At 42.4% G+C, this 14769-nt stretch overlaps 2 protein-coding genes across 2 annotated transcripts in view; both read left to right on the top strand.

Moving 5' to 3' along the window:
- The first annotated feature begins 782 nt into the window (after positions 1-782).
- cartl (cocaine- and amphetamine-regulated transcript-like) lies at positions 783-2668 on the top strand. The gene is made up of 3 exons (XM_047580931.1): positions 783-1084; positions 1752-1829; positions 2312-2668. Exons 1-3 carry the CDS (start codon positions 947-949, stop codon positions 2417-2419), a joined length of 324 nt encoding a protein of 107 aa, XP_047436887.1. The 5' UTR covers positions 783-946; the 3' UTR covers positions 2420-2668.
- Positions 2669-5607: 2939 nt separating this feature from the next.
- Positions 5608-14769, top strand: part of iqgap1 (IQ motif containing GTPase activating protein 1) — a 57391-nt gene continuing 48229 nt past the window's right edge. Inside the window, exons 1-2 of the mRNA XM_047580036.1 lie at positions 5608-5895; positions 6927-7029. Coding sequence (XP_047435992.1) covers positions 5850-5895; positions 6927-7029 — 149 coding nt within the window. The 5' untranslated portion in view covers positions 5608-5849. The remainder of the gene's footprint in view (positions 5896-6926; positions 7030-14769) is intronic.

Raw genomic sequence — 14769 nt, 5'->3', positions numbered from 1 at the left:
GTTATTTTAACCCTTGTCAGGTGTATTTGAACGCTGCATAAAACAGAATGACCACATCTCCTCTTTATTTTTTATAGAAAATGTGGTCAGGTTGTAGTCACTCTTATTTATGGGACCCACTGTTTATTCCATAGTTTATTCTTAGCTGCCAGTTGTTTATGTGTGATGAGTCTAAAAAAGAAAAGCTACATTTACACTTAAAATGTCATTATTCTCTTGTTAACAATGATCCAGTAAGTTTCTCCTTTTTGTGCACAAGTGAAATCTTCTAAATAAACTCACGTGAGCAGAATGATGTGCAAAAACAAGACACTTTTATTTTAAAGAAAAAATAGAAGAATTTAAAGAATAATTCACAATATGTACAAAAACTATGCTGTAAATGTTCAAAACTTTCCAAAGCTTCTTTCTAGGATTTAAAGTCTGACAGAAAGTTGTTAATAATCATTATTAATAATTATTTAATCATAATCTTTTTGTACATAAATAATTATTCTATGCTTCAATATATTCTTTTTCATTGATGCACCTTTCTAAAAGTCAAATCTTCCAAATAAATATAATAAATATAATAAATAAATATAAATCGACCATCTTTCGTTGATCTGACAGGAAGTCATGTGACCAGGCTCATGTGTGTTTGAACATTAACGGAAACATTCTGGACAAAAATAATAATAAGAGGAAGAACTGAGCTGGATTAGTGCATCCATCCATCCATCCATCCATCCATCCGTCCATCCGTCCACTGTCCTTCATGTCAGTGCGGCAGCGGCCTCTCGGGCGGGGCTTTACAGTCACTATAAGAGCGGAGAAGGTCGGGGCGGGTGGAAGGAGAATCTCCTGTGGATCTGCTGCGACCCTCCCGCTGCTCCTCCTGCCCTGATCTGTTACCTCCTCCTCCACCTTCTCCTCCACCTCCTCCTCCTCCTCCACCACCAGCACCATGGACAGCTCCTGCGCCCTCCGCGGACTGCTGCTCCTCGGCCTCGTGTCCGTCATGTGTCACGGCCAAGCGTCACAGGAAGACTCCGCAGAGGACTTTGGAGACGAGAAAGCAGAGCCAGCGGCGGACAGAGACCTGGTCAGTATCAGGAGGGAGGTGGAGGTGGTGATGGAGGTGGTGGTGGAGGAATGTTTGGGGAAAGGGATTCAGATCGTTGCTAGTGCTGCTTTTGAGTTTCCTGAAGTAAGAGTTAATTACCAAAGCGTGCACCAAAAAATCTTTGTGCAAATCTTTGCAATGTTGTGAAGAGTGTGCGTGTGCGTGTGTGTTGTTGTGTGTGTGTGTGTGTGTGTGTGTGTGTATGTGTGTGTGTGTGCAAACTCTTTTATTTGGGTTTTATTGTCAGAAGTCTGCATCCATCGAAACACAAGTTGCAGAACATGAAGTGAAACTGGTTTTAAATAACTTCTTGTTGGTTTATATGATTTTTAAGGAGATAGTTCTTAAACTTTTAAACATTATTTAAAATACAAATTCAAGGCTTCTAAACACAGCAAATATGTCAATTTGGGAAAAAAATTGTGCACGAAGCAACAATGCATAATTGCATGGATTATTCTGGGTCAGATATTGTTTTTTAAATATCTGACCCAGTATTTTTAGAGCTTCACTGAAACTTTGCAAACTGTGAAGTTATGTGTAAAAAATGTGTAATTTTGTTTTAAAGATGTGCCAGTTTCTCTTTTAAGCCCTTTATTGTTTCTGTTTTTTATTTTTATTTTTTTTGTGATCCTTCTCTGAGCAGATGGAGGCTCTGGAGGCTGTGCTGGGCAGGATGCACAGTCGGGTTTATTCCCCGGAGAAAAGAGGGAGCATCCCACTGGTAACTTTTTTCCTTCTCTTTTCCTGCTTTCACATTTACATTTATTTATCCGGGCAGCTCTGTGGGAGTAATTTAGTTACGTGCTGGATGACTCCGAGTCATTATTCCTTGAGGCGTACATCACTCCTCTGCTGTTTAATTAGAGCCGTTAGCCAAAGATACCTGCCGCTAATTAAAAGATAACAAGAAAACGCCAACAGCAGCATTTTGCACAGTTTAATTACAGAATGATTGAGGTTTCTTCCCGTCTCCAATTAGCTGAAAGAAGGAAAGTCAAAACCGTTCAATGAAAATAAATCAGCTCGTTTGACTTCAGGCCCAGATTGAGACAACGTACAAGATTTCATTTACATTCTCTTTCTGTTAAACAAGTCAGATTACGTTAATAGAAACATTTAGAATGATTAGTATGAAGGTTTGTCTTGTGAGTGTGAACCTCCTCCTCCTCCTCCTCCTCCTCCTCCTCCTCCTCGTCTCCTCAGTGTGGGATGGGTGACCGGTGCGCCATGAAGTTCGGGCCCCGCATCGGGAAACTCTGCGACTGCGGACGAGGAGCCAACTGCAACTCCTACTTGCTCAAGTGCATCTGAGCCACTGAGGACTGTTACGCGCTGGTTTCACTGCTGCAGGGAGACAAACATCCTCGGGCGGTCGCAGCGTCCACGAAGCCACCGCGTCTACGTTATCGTCCGTGTCTAAGATCATCATTTATATTCTTTGTGTTGCAGATGTTGTTGTTTGGGCGGTCGTTGTCTGAAGATGAGCATGAATTCTCTGTTGCTGACAGTTTATGTTCCATGTTGCATGGAAACGCTTCAATAAACGATTGTGTCGCTGTGTGTATTTGTTGGAAGCGTGTTCAGGTTTTAATACGAGTTCTGAGTCAATGTTGCTGTGCTTAGACTGGTTTTAACTAGGTCATTAGTTTGGAAATTTGCAGCTGTGGATTTGGAAAATTTGCAAAGAAATCGATGCATGAACTCAAAGATGCAGCGTTAATAGAAAATGAAGAAGATTTAATGATAATTAAAGTCAATCAAAGAGTGAAGAAACTAAAGTTGTGCACAAACATCCCTCTCATGTCCGAGTATTTTACATTTTAACCATTAAACTACAGAATTACATTCAAGCACAAGACATTTGACTGTTTTCCCGTTGGAGATTAGACCATTTTGACTTTGTGCAGTTTGTGCACTTTGTGCATGGCACTGGTTATGCAAAGGCTGATGTTTGCATTGCAAAATACAGGAGGTATATTCAGCTGGACGGTCGGTCCTGTGCAAATGAAAGCTCTTTAGGGAAACCAGAGTCTGCTCCTGCCCCTGCACACGTCCTTCCTGCAGTAAAGTCAGGTTCAGGGGACTCGTTGGACCCGGTGGAGACAGATCTTTGGACGTCTGTGCTTGTGTGTTTTTGTGTTTTGTGAAGACATGAACCAACAAATTAACAACGACCTGGTTTATAATGACATCAAGACTTTTTTCTGTGTCAAAAAATAAAGAATTTATTTATTTAAATGGGTCTAGACGGTGGTGGTGGTGAGAAGAGGATAAAGGGAGGAGCTCTGGCTGAGATGGAGGAGGTGAACGGAGGAGGAGGAGGAGGAGAAACATATTTAAATCTGAAAGCATGAACACAACTCAACACAAAATCTAAATGTTTGAGCTGAAAACTCCAACTTAATCAGATGATTGTAAAAGACAAAACAGGAAGAAAGAAGTTGTGAATGATTTTGAAGCTGTTAAAGTCAAACAATCCCTGATTCAGTGCTGCAGTCAAAGCTTCTAAACCCACTGACTACACTGATCAGGCATAACATTATGACCACCGTCCTAACATTGTCCAGGTCTCCCTTGAAAACTCTGGTAACACAGTGTTGTTATTGGGGGGGCCTTTGAGGGAAGGGTCCTCTGTGGATCATCCCACAGATACTTGATCAGTTTAGGATCAGAGAAATCAGAGGCCAGGTCAACACCTTGTGATGTTTGCGTTGTTCCTAAAGTGTTTGTGTGTCTGTGTCAGGCCTCATCCTGCTGTCATTAAGGAGTGACATTGCTACGCGGTGGGGGGGTGTCTGGTCTGGTCTGGTCTAGGTGGGGGCTACATGTCTGAATAACATCCACATGAATGAAAACCAGGTCCAGAAGTTTCCCAGCAGAACAATGAATCATCACAAGATGATTTAAATGTTATTTACTGCTCCTGTCAGTGGTCATAATGTTGTGGCTGATTGGTGTGTGTCCTTTAATGTTGGGGCGCTTTGTGAAAAATTTAAATTGCAACCACGAAGAGAAACACTTTACTTAGTAATTTTTATTTTTTTTTATCTTCGAACACATTTTAATTTTCACAGGCGACATTGTGACATGTGTTTGTATTGATGAGTGTTTTAATTACGCACATGTTGATGTCGTTATTCTGTGTCTTCATGTGATTTCTTTTCACGTCTCAGTGAGATTTCTCGAATAAATGAAGCCTGAGTATAACACGTCCAGTCTGTGGTGTCAGGTTTTAGTGTTTCACTCTGACATTGTTGGTTTTAAAGTCACGCGACTCGATCACATGAATCAAGTCCGGACGTCACAGATGATGCAGAATTTGTTCTATTTTTATTTTATTTTGATTTTATCAAAGCCACTTATTTATTTATTTATTAGCGAAAGAAAGAGTCTGAAACCAAACTTGAAATACTAAAAAGTACAGGCTGCTCTCAGAAAAGTGCACATTTTGGTTTGACACTTTTATTTTCACTGTATTGCTTTGGTTTTCAATTTAAAAAGCAAAAACAACAAAAATGCTAAACATGTAAATTTATCTTCTGGCCTTTAATATATTTCACGTCTTTTCTGTTGGTCTAAAGACACAGACACGACTTTAGAATGATATTCAGATGTGATTTCAGGCGCCTGATCATCTGAACGTCTGGAGAAGAACCAGGTTTATTTAGATGTGAACACGATCATCCATGAGCTGGACCAGAGAGCGCTTTGGAGGCTACTTCCTGTTTCACTGATGCAATTATTTTTCTAAATCACATTAGTAGAAGGATTTCTCTTTTTTGCCTTTGACTCCAGAATAAAATAAATGATTATTATTTTTTATTATTAGGTTTATGGACAATGTGCGCATATATTAATCAGTGTCAAACACATGAACAGATGTGAGCATCACATTTAGCAGAAAGCTCAAAAAATAAAATAAAAATGCAAAACAACATCCAACACAGACCCACAGGACGCACAGAGACGCCTACGACGCCACACTACAAACATTACACAAAAACACACAAACACTATGCACCAAAATACAACCTAAAATATGCTCCTATGTGTGTAATGTGTGAAGTTAAAACGGGCGTAGTAATTTCAGATTCAACATCTACAGAGGTAAATCAGACATTACAGGGTATATTTTAATTTATATTAAGAGAATTAATAGAGTTGGGGTCACTCCACTGACCATTTATTAAAAAGAAAAACCTGATCAGTGATGACAGGTTTGATCATTTATTTTTATTGTCTTTAACGTCTTTTGTTTGGGATTTAAAAATGCAAAAAAATCAAATACAAGTTGTTGTTTTTTTTCAGTTTTTGTCTACGTTTTTAGAAGCAAACTTAAAATATCCCAAAAAAGAAACGACGACCTTTGAAGGCCCCCGGGCCTCACGTTGGAAACCTCTCGGGGGGTGTCGCGCCGGCAGGGGGCGCTGCGGCTCGGCCGCCTGGAGGCAGCTGAAGTCTGTTTCCTGAAACGCATACTTCAGGATTAGGAAGAACACACCCAGTGACATCAGTGAGGTTTGAAGAAGAAGAAAAAGTCTCAACTCAAACTGTGCAGAGGAGGAACAAGAGGGCCGAAAGGTCCTTCACGGATTTCTCTCTCGGTTTTTTCTGTGCGCTTTGGGAACTAATCTGTGCGTAAACTTTTTTTTTTTGTGGTTGTTCTTCTTCTTCGCTCTTTCTCTCTCGGCGTGCGGCTGAAGTGAACCGTGGAGCGCAGAGAGTTTCTGAACAGAGGAGGATGTCAACTTCAGAAGAGACAGACGGACTCCGGCCCAGATATGGCTGTAAGTTCACTTCTTTCTGCTCACCTTGAGATGCCAGGCGGGCGGCTCCGCGCCGGAGCGCAGCCTCTGATCATGCAAACTACTCTTAAAAAAAAAAAAAAAAGAAAGAAAGGAGAAAGAAATATTCCAAAGAAACTTTAGAAAGCTCGCTGCAGTTTGTAGGCAGCGCTCACAGTCGGGCTTTTTTATTTCTGACAGCATGGTTACAGCCTAATTATGACTTCCGCGTTTTTATTATAAAGCAGAGAGTGAAGGGAGGGAGGGAGGCCTGCTCACAGTTTACACAACTTCACTGCAAAGTTTTTACACTAGATCAGGTTAAAGACTAAAAAAAAACAAAGATTTCCAAACATTTAATCATTTATTGAAAACACACCCAATGAACTTTTAATCTAAACTCAACCATTCTTTCATTTGCAAACTTAAACCAAACCCGCTCATGAGGAGAACAAACAGAGTCACTGAATGAATAAATGCTTTTTGTGACTCGACGGTGAAACCGATGCTCAGAATCACGTTCTACCTGCCTGAGATCCAGTCCAGGCCACCTCAGCTGTGACAGGACCCTTCAGAAGGGGCCTCTTTGTATTGCGCGCCCTCCCTGTCCCCCATCCCTCCCCCTCATCCCCTCTCCCCCATCCCTCTCCATAAATTGTGAGAAAAGGAAAAAAAAAAGAAAAGAAGAAGAAGAAGAAGGTTTCTTTGGGGGAAGCGTTTCCTGTGCAGGCCTGAGTCACAGCTCCTTCTGTGTGATCTCATGGGAACAGCCCCACACCTCCTGCTGCATTGTGCGTTTTTTTTAACTTAATGTATGAACAAGTTGCAGACAAAGACATGCCCACATCACTCAGTGCTGCATCCAGGTTTGACATGTGACTCATAAAGGAGGACAGGTAGATGCACGGAAAAGTCCTCCTGGGAATAATAAAAAAAAAAAATAAATAGTGTTGCATCATAAGGTGTTTGCGATGGAAGCATCTGCACGAGGTTCACGCTCGATCCCGCTGTTAACTGTGCGTTTGTGGCTGCAGCCGTCCTGGATGGCGTGGAGCGGCTCACGGCCGAGGAGATGGACGAGCGGCGGCAGCAGAACATGGCCTACGAGTACCTGTGTCACCTGGAGGAGGCCAAAAGGTAAGAGGAGCCAGAGGAGGCTCAGCCGCCAAGTCGGCCATGAGTCCAGGACGTCAGAGTTATATAATGGAGGTTTACCCACAAACCAGCGGGTTAGCGGCTCCGTCTGTTTGAGCTAAGAAATATAAGAACATTTATCATCATTTAGTCGTGGACCATAAATTCCCTAAAAGCCAAAGAGACGTCTTCATAAGTTCTTCTCTCCCACCAACTGTAACACAAAAAAGAAAGATGATGCTTTACATCTTACAGCTGATAAACTGGCTCCATGTAGGGATCCGACCCGAGTCCAGGTCTGATCTTAAGATAAATGAACCCCTGCAGCTTCATTAAGTCCTTCCTTGAGCTCAAACCTTGTGTTCTCCACTCCAGAGCAAATGCTCTGATCCTCCAACTCCTCCCAACCTTCTCTGGAAGATTTGTCTCCGGGAAACTTGTCTCTTCTTTCAAACCCGTCGTCCAGAGTTTGTTGTTGTGCGGCTGCAGCCTCTGACCTGAGCGTAGCTGCTGAATCACGTAGTGAATCACGATCTCCTGCTGCCACCTCACCAAACTTCCACATTGCAGCAGTTTGCTCATTTCTGACTTCATGTTGTGGAGTAAGGTGCCTCCACTCTTAGGTTTTTGGTAGTTTTTGAAGTTTTTACGCCACAGGGACGTGGTTTGGGTTTTATCTCAGACCAGGCTGGCAGGAAGCTCCTATCTGATCGTTTTATAGACAGACCGGATACCGACGGGGGACGTCCGTGGTTCCGTTCTTCACTGATTGTGACTCCCCAGACGTGGAGCGATGACCACTCAGACCTTCAGTGTCTTATTTGTCTTTATTTTTTATTATAGCTTCTATCGTTTAGCTTCGATCCAGTCGCCTCATTAGCTGCTATCAAGTTAAACTCTTGGTGAATCTTCCAGTTTTAACCCGTTGGTTCAGCGGCTGCAGGTTTCTGGTTTCTCCGTGTTAACGTCTTTTGAAATCGTGTGCGTATTCTAACTGTACTTGGTATCGGTATCAGTCAGCGACCTCTCGCAGTCTGTCTGCGTTTTCTTTTTCTTCTTTGCACCGCGCTGGAAATCTGGGTAATCACTTAAAGCAGAGTAGTGCCACTTAGAGGATTTTATCTCTAGAGGTAGGAGGTGCTGGATGTTCAGCCTCAGTCTGACTCTGCTCCGTTTCGTAATCTTTGATTCGAAAGCTTCATATATTCATCAGGAGTTTGAGGATTTTAGATTTTTAGATTTTATTTTATGCACGAAAGAAGTTCTTGTATGTTTGCTTTTGAAAACAGTGTTTAACTGCGTGGGCTCGGCACTGAAACTCCTCTAGTGTTGGAGATAATGCAATGATTTGCATGTGCATGAGCTCAGGGTGCAGTCCTGTAACAGTAATGAAGGTCCCATAGATGTGACGTTAAAGACGAGGCTGCTTTATTAGTTTCTCTAAGAGTTTTAGGACTATTTAACCAACATTAAGATGAATGAACACATTTGCATTTGGGATGAAGTCTTTTCTAATTGAGTTTGCAGCTTTTTTTTTTTTTTTTTTTCCCACTAAGAATTAATGGAGAAGTTGTGGAGACCTGTTCCAACACTGATAGGTGGATTGGTAGATGCTGTCTGATTGTGTGCGTTTGCGTTGGAGCCCGTCGGCCGTTTGCAGGTCCCGTTCGCCTCTGAAGCCTCTGGAGTCGAACCCGGGCCGCACGCTCGCGCCTTCAAAAGAGGAAGGATTGCGCGAGACAGGAAGTGACTCAGTCCCCTGTTTGAGTTTGGTATCTCCCGCTGTTGCCACAGAAACCTGCGGTCGCCATGGCGACGGGTTCCGGTGCGCTGCGAGGCTGTGCACTCCGATTTAAAGAAGAAAAAAAAAACTTTTTTAAAAAAAGGCTGACTGATTGCGTGGCGGGGGCTCGACGTCGTCGTCGTCGTGCGTTCGGCGTCGTCATCCCTTTTTCAACCAATTTGAAAACTTGATTTGTTGCATCCCCGTTTACATTTTAAGGAACTTTGAGATTAATGCACCAGAACTTTTAAGTTCGTGCTCTGCTGGTGTGGACGTGTCTCATCGTTGTTGATGTGTCGAAGTGTCGGAGGAATGATGTGCAACACATGAGCATGTGTCATGTTAGCGGTTCCTAAAGTACATGTAGAGGTGGAGGAGTAAAGGGAGCGGTTTGAAGTGACACACACTTACTGACCAGACGCGGTGGTTTTCTCAACACATTTAACGGTGTTTGTCCTGCACGCTGCTGATTTTACTTACTAGTATATAAATATATATATATATATATATAAAAGGTTTCTTCTTTTCTTTTATTTCCAAACACACTCCAATTCTGGATTTCGATGAGCAGCTGCAAGTGTTTTATGATGCCATGAAAGCATCATATAGATTTGACTTGGAAACCAGCTGAAGGTGGAGTCTCCCCAGCAGGTCATCCTGCAGATTAGAAGGGAAATGAATTCGGGTGGTTTGTCTCCGTCGCGTTGTGAAAAGATGTTTCCTGAAGCTCGCTGCCTGTGAGGACTCCCACCTGTCACCGCGGCCGTCAGAGTCATGCAGCGTTAAACCTAGACGTGAACAGCTGTGGTGAACAGAGAGCTCAGCTTTTAGAGAGAGAGTCGTGTTTATTTCAGCTTTTTAACGTGGAGCGTTGCCTCATCTTTAGAGTCAGCAGCCAACTGCAGCTTTTGACACTTCCTGTATTGGCTTCGTTTTTTTTTTTTTTTCTTACAAAGAAACATCTGGGACTCTCTCTCTCTTTGTCCGTGTCTAGATTTCTTAACACATTAAGTTGCGGCGTGACAATCTTTTAAAGCCGGGAAACCCTGAGCACCAGGCCTGCATTTTCTCTCCACTCCAACTTCCTCCCAGAGTCCAACGATGAACATGTTAGATTAATTACCTCTGACAGGAGGAAGGTGTGTTGGGTGTGTGAGCCTACGACCGTTCAGGGTTTTCCCCCACGTCTCGCCCTGTGACAGCTGGGATTGACTCAGTGACAGGATTAGCGGTAATAGATGATTGAGATTTAATTGGTGATGATTCAACGAGTTTTACGACCTCGAAGCTGAACTTCATTTGTAGCAGTTTCCCACGAATTTTGATGAAAAGACATTTTGAGTTTCAGGAACTTAAAAGGGTTAAGTTTGGTCAGTTAGAATAAGGGGTAAATAAAGGATGAATGGAGGCAGGAGGTGTGTTCATACCCTAATGATGAAATATTGAATAGCTTAATATTGAATGCAACATGATAATAATAATGTATATTTATAAATAGCACTAGGTTGAGTTTAATATAGAACACAGAGCAGGTAGGAGGTTCCTACTTAATATCTCCATCAGTTTGGGTCCTTGGCCTGAAAGACGGTTCTATTCCAATACGGGCTCAAGTACATTGAACATAGTCCACTTCATTTATTCAACTAATGCCTCATTAAGTACTAATCTGAGTTAACGGTGCACGTTTAATCTCAGAGTCAGTTTTGTCCCCACAGGTCATCTTTGCTGTTTTCTTACCGTTACTTTTTTACAAGTCAAATTCACAGAAGTACATTCATTGCATCCTTAGCCACGGGCTAATGGCTATTACTTTAGCTCCTTTTGGCTAATAAATAAACAAATAAATAAAGAAAGAATTGCATATTAGACAGAGGGAGGTAGACACTGACTGTGTCCTCTTTTTTTTTATTAAATGCTTTTCCTTCATTATCTTCAGCTCTCAGTAAAAACCACGTTCAGATCCCTTCAGATTAATTTCCCTCGAACTGATCCAGGTTTTATTTATTTCCAAAAGAACTCAACTGTGTGTGTATTTATATAGTTTAGGTGACGTCCCCTTTCTGTTTCTCTAAGCCGCCTGATTGGCTGATTGGGGCGGTGACACCGTCTCCTTCGTCTTTGCTTGGTTTCAGCCCACGGGGGAAGGCTGAGGGAGGAATGCTCACAGCGTGTGTGTGTGTGTGTGTGTGTGTGTGTGTGTGTGCGTGCGTGCGTGTGCGCGTGTGTGTGTGTGTGTGGCATGGTGGGAATGTGTGCGACAGGTGCAGGGTGTGATAACGTACCTGCGGCTCCAGGAATGCGTCGTCGTCGCTGCTCTAACACTGCGTGTCTGAGTGTGGGACTTTATGGACTCGGATGCAAACCATGTGTTATCGCTCTTATTTTCATGTTCATGCACAGAGAAAGAGAGAGAGAGAGAGAGAGAGAGAGCGTGAGTGTCGGCTCGGCTCATTATCGCATCTTATTTGCATGCTCAGTGACCTGGTCGGACTCTGGATGGATTCTCAAACTAGAGGGCTGTTAGTAGCTCGCTGCACTGGGTCAGGTCCATTATTTCCTTCCTACTCGTCTGTTTAAGGACGACCAGGCTCATGAGTTAGTCAGATACAGAAAGACAGTTATGAACAGGAGACCGGTCAGACCTTGTATTAACCCCCTGAGACCCGGCGTCCTCATATGGGGACACTTATGTCCGTCATCTACTAATATGACATGCAAATTTAACAAATTCACAATTTGGGACGTTGGGATTTAATCGTTTCAATTTTGCTTTTGCATTAAAAAATTGTAATATACAGTGAAATAATCCATATTAATCCCTACAACTGCTTCCAGTTTAGAGATGATGTGTATTTTTTATACTTCTTAGGTCCCACTGATCCCAGATACTTAAAGATCTTAGTCTTATTTTAAGAGCTTAATTAAGATGCATTCAAACAAACGTAGCCTTGGGACCACGGCTGAAAATTAGCATCTATGCTAAAACAGGCGCATTTACACTGATGACTGACGCATCAATGTTGATTAATGTGCATTGTCCCAATTCAGTAAATTAATAATAATAATAATAATAATAATGATGATAATGATAAATGTTTGGGTCTCAGGAGGTTAAACATGTCCTGAACCTGATCACATGTGTCCAGATGTGAACAGAGGACAACACATTAGATCTGATCTGAGTCCACATGTGGAGGTGGAGGACGGATGGATTAATTTCATTATCCTTTAATTACTTTTCCATTCTTTTTTAAGTCATTTATGTTCATAAATGCGTCATGGCGTCATGTGAGTCTGCGAAGGTTCTCGTTTAGGCCTCGTCTCTAACGCTGAATGCTTCTTTCTATACCTCCCCCTTACGTTCTTACTTTCACTCTCGTTTGCTCCTTCTCTGGGAATGCAGCCAGACATGTTTTCAGTGTCACCCTTTTGCTAATTGATCCGTGAGCGATGCTATCTGTGCAGCCCTATTTTCAGGTTAGTCTCACCGATGCTACGCGTTCGTAGCGATGATGCTGGCGAACGCTGCTGCTGCTGCTGCTGCTTCTGCTTCTGTCACGTCTGTCTTCTCCTCGTTTCCTGTTGCATGCAGCGAAGCAAAGCTCGGCGTAAATCACTCACTCAGCAGATGTTTTCAGCAGCAGGTGACGTGCTCAGATCCTTTTTTTTTTGTGGGGCGGTGTAGCTGAAAGATTTAAAGTCCACAGGTGAACTGGATTCCTCTCAGATCTGACAGCAGAGTGAAAAAAAAAAGAACAAATTTGTCGTGAGGACACGTTGGATATTTCAGGGTGATAAGAAATCCTGCCAGTGGAAGTGGATTTAATTAAATTTATTAGTGCACTGATGAAAGTTCATTGGATGTGGAAACATTTGGGGAAAATTCTATTATTATTATTTTTTTTTAAGGTGCTCCAGTAAAAATACCTGGTTGGTTTGACTTGGACACAGGAGCTGGAGCTTTATCGGGGAAATGAATTTGAATAGCAATGATCCAGACATTGTTTACGCTGCAGGTCAGGGCTGAATAATGGATCAGATGTGGAGTAAAGATTTAATTTGTGATAAACTGATGAAGTTTATATTGAAATGCAAATTCAAATACTGACTTTGCTGTTTCATTGTGCGGAGGATTGACTCAGACGTTTTAGGCGCACGCATGGTTTGAAATAGGAATGCGATTTTACAACGTGCGTGTCCCTGGTCTCATGTTGCTGCCCTACTGGACACACTGGTTCCAGCTGCGTCGCTGCATCGCAACAATCTCTGCAGGTAACTCGGTTTAAATAAGTTACCGCATGTTATTGCTTGCACCTGTGCAGCTCCTCAGCTTCAAAAAGCTGCAGATATTTTGGATCAGTTCTGATTTTCATTGCCAATATTTAAATACAGACACCAGATCTATGTTTTCTTCTGTCACTTTAGTTCATTCTTTTCTTTGGAAGCAGTTGTTTGATGCAATAATCTGGAAATCATGGCTTCAAAGAAGATGGAGTAAACATATAAATGATAACCAGGCCTAATCAGAATAAAGCTGATGAAGCTATGTGAAGTCAAACGCTGTGACCTCTCTCCTGTAAAACTGTACGAAGAAACAAAGTTTCCCGCTACCTCTCGCCACCATCTTTGATCTCCATCCTCCTCCTCCTCTGAGGTGTGGTGAAGAAAAGTACAGAGAAGGAGGCGGGTGGTTCACTCTCAGGTCTATTTACAGTTCACTCAGAATGGCGTCTAATTAGTGTTGTGTGTAAAGTATTCTCAAATAACAGGGTTTCTCTGTAGCCTTAAAATTTCACCTTAAGGATTTGACAGGATTTGAAAAATATGCGCTTTAGGAGATGATTGGTTTCGAAAGAAGTGAAATTTCTTTCAGAAATGTGCTGCAGTCGGTCTGTTCTAGGGATGAAAGTGGATTTAGCAGCGAGGAACATTTGATTTTTGACTTGAGAGCACTTCACTTCAGCCTCGAGGGTTGTTGAGTTTCTCGTCCAGCTGGAGGTTGTGGAGCCCTGGAGAGAACTGGAGCTCTTTTCTTATCTTTTTATACGATTAAGCCTTTTAGAAGTGGGATGGCAGAGGAGGAGACAAGAAATGCAACTGCTAACAATGGCTTCAATATGAAGGCGTTTACTTCTGTGGAGGTGAACCAGCATCATTTCTTTGTTTGCATATTCACCAATCAGCCATTTCATTATGACCATCATTGTCAGGTTAAACGTGACACTAGCAAACACTTTCCATTCCCCCAAGAAGTTTGGCTTTTGATGGAAATGATGCAGAAGCAGAATAAGAAGCTGCCACAGACCTAAAACTTAATGTCCCCGTATGAGGACGACGACGGGGCTCAGGAGGTTAAAATATCGTCCTCAAAGTTCAGCTGAAGGATTTTGAGCAACTTATACAAGGACTAATGTGTGATGTGTGTGTGTGAGGGTATGTTGGATTTATATATGTTGCTGCTTGTAGGCTTTTCTTATGAGAGCTGTTGTAACTTCATTGTATGTGGACTTGTAATGGCAGTAAAAGCGCTTTCCAGAAGTGCAGCTCTTGTGGAGAGTTCCTGGTCTGCTGAGGTCCAAGGAAGCTCCTTCTGTCTTTTCTTTATAGCTAAACTTGCTAAGAATCAGAAGGCAAACATGTGTTTTCCTGCTTAGAGTCAGGTGAGATACTCGTGAAGGTTTTTCTGTTGTTCAGGTCATGGTTTATACAACAACAAAACAAGCTGGATCAAGGACTTGTGGAGTTTGTGGAGATGTTTCGTCCAAGCTGCTTCTTAAGTTAGGTGGGGAAGTTTCGCCCCGGCTCTCGGCTTGAAACTGGAATCTCTGGACAATGAACGGCGTCGTTAGAGTACAATTCACTGGGGAAGGATCAACATAGACCCTTCTAATTACAGGTAAGTATCTGGTCATTAACAGACACAAAGCATGGGAGTTTCGGATGGGTAACACCCACGGATG

This window comes from Mugil cephalus, chromosome 3 (genome assembly GCF_022458985.1).
Source record: "Mugil cephalus isolate CIBA_MC_2020 chromosome 3, CIBA_Mcephalus_1.1, whole genome shotgun sequence".
NCBI classification, from domain to species: Eukaryota; Metazoa; Chordata; class Actinopteri; order Mugiliformes; family Mugilidae; genus Mugil; species Mugil cephalus.
This window is presented reverse-complemented; position numbering and strand designations above follow the sequence as displayed.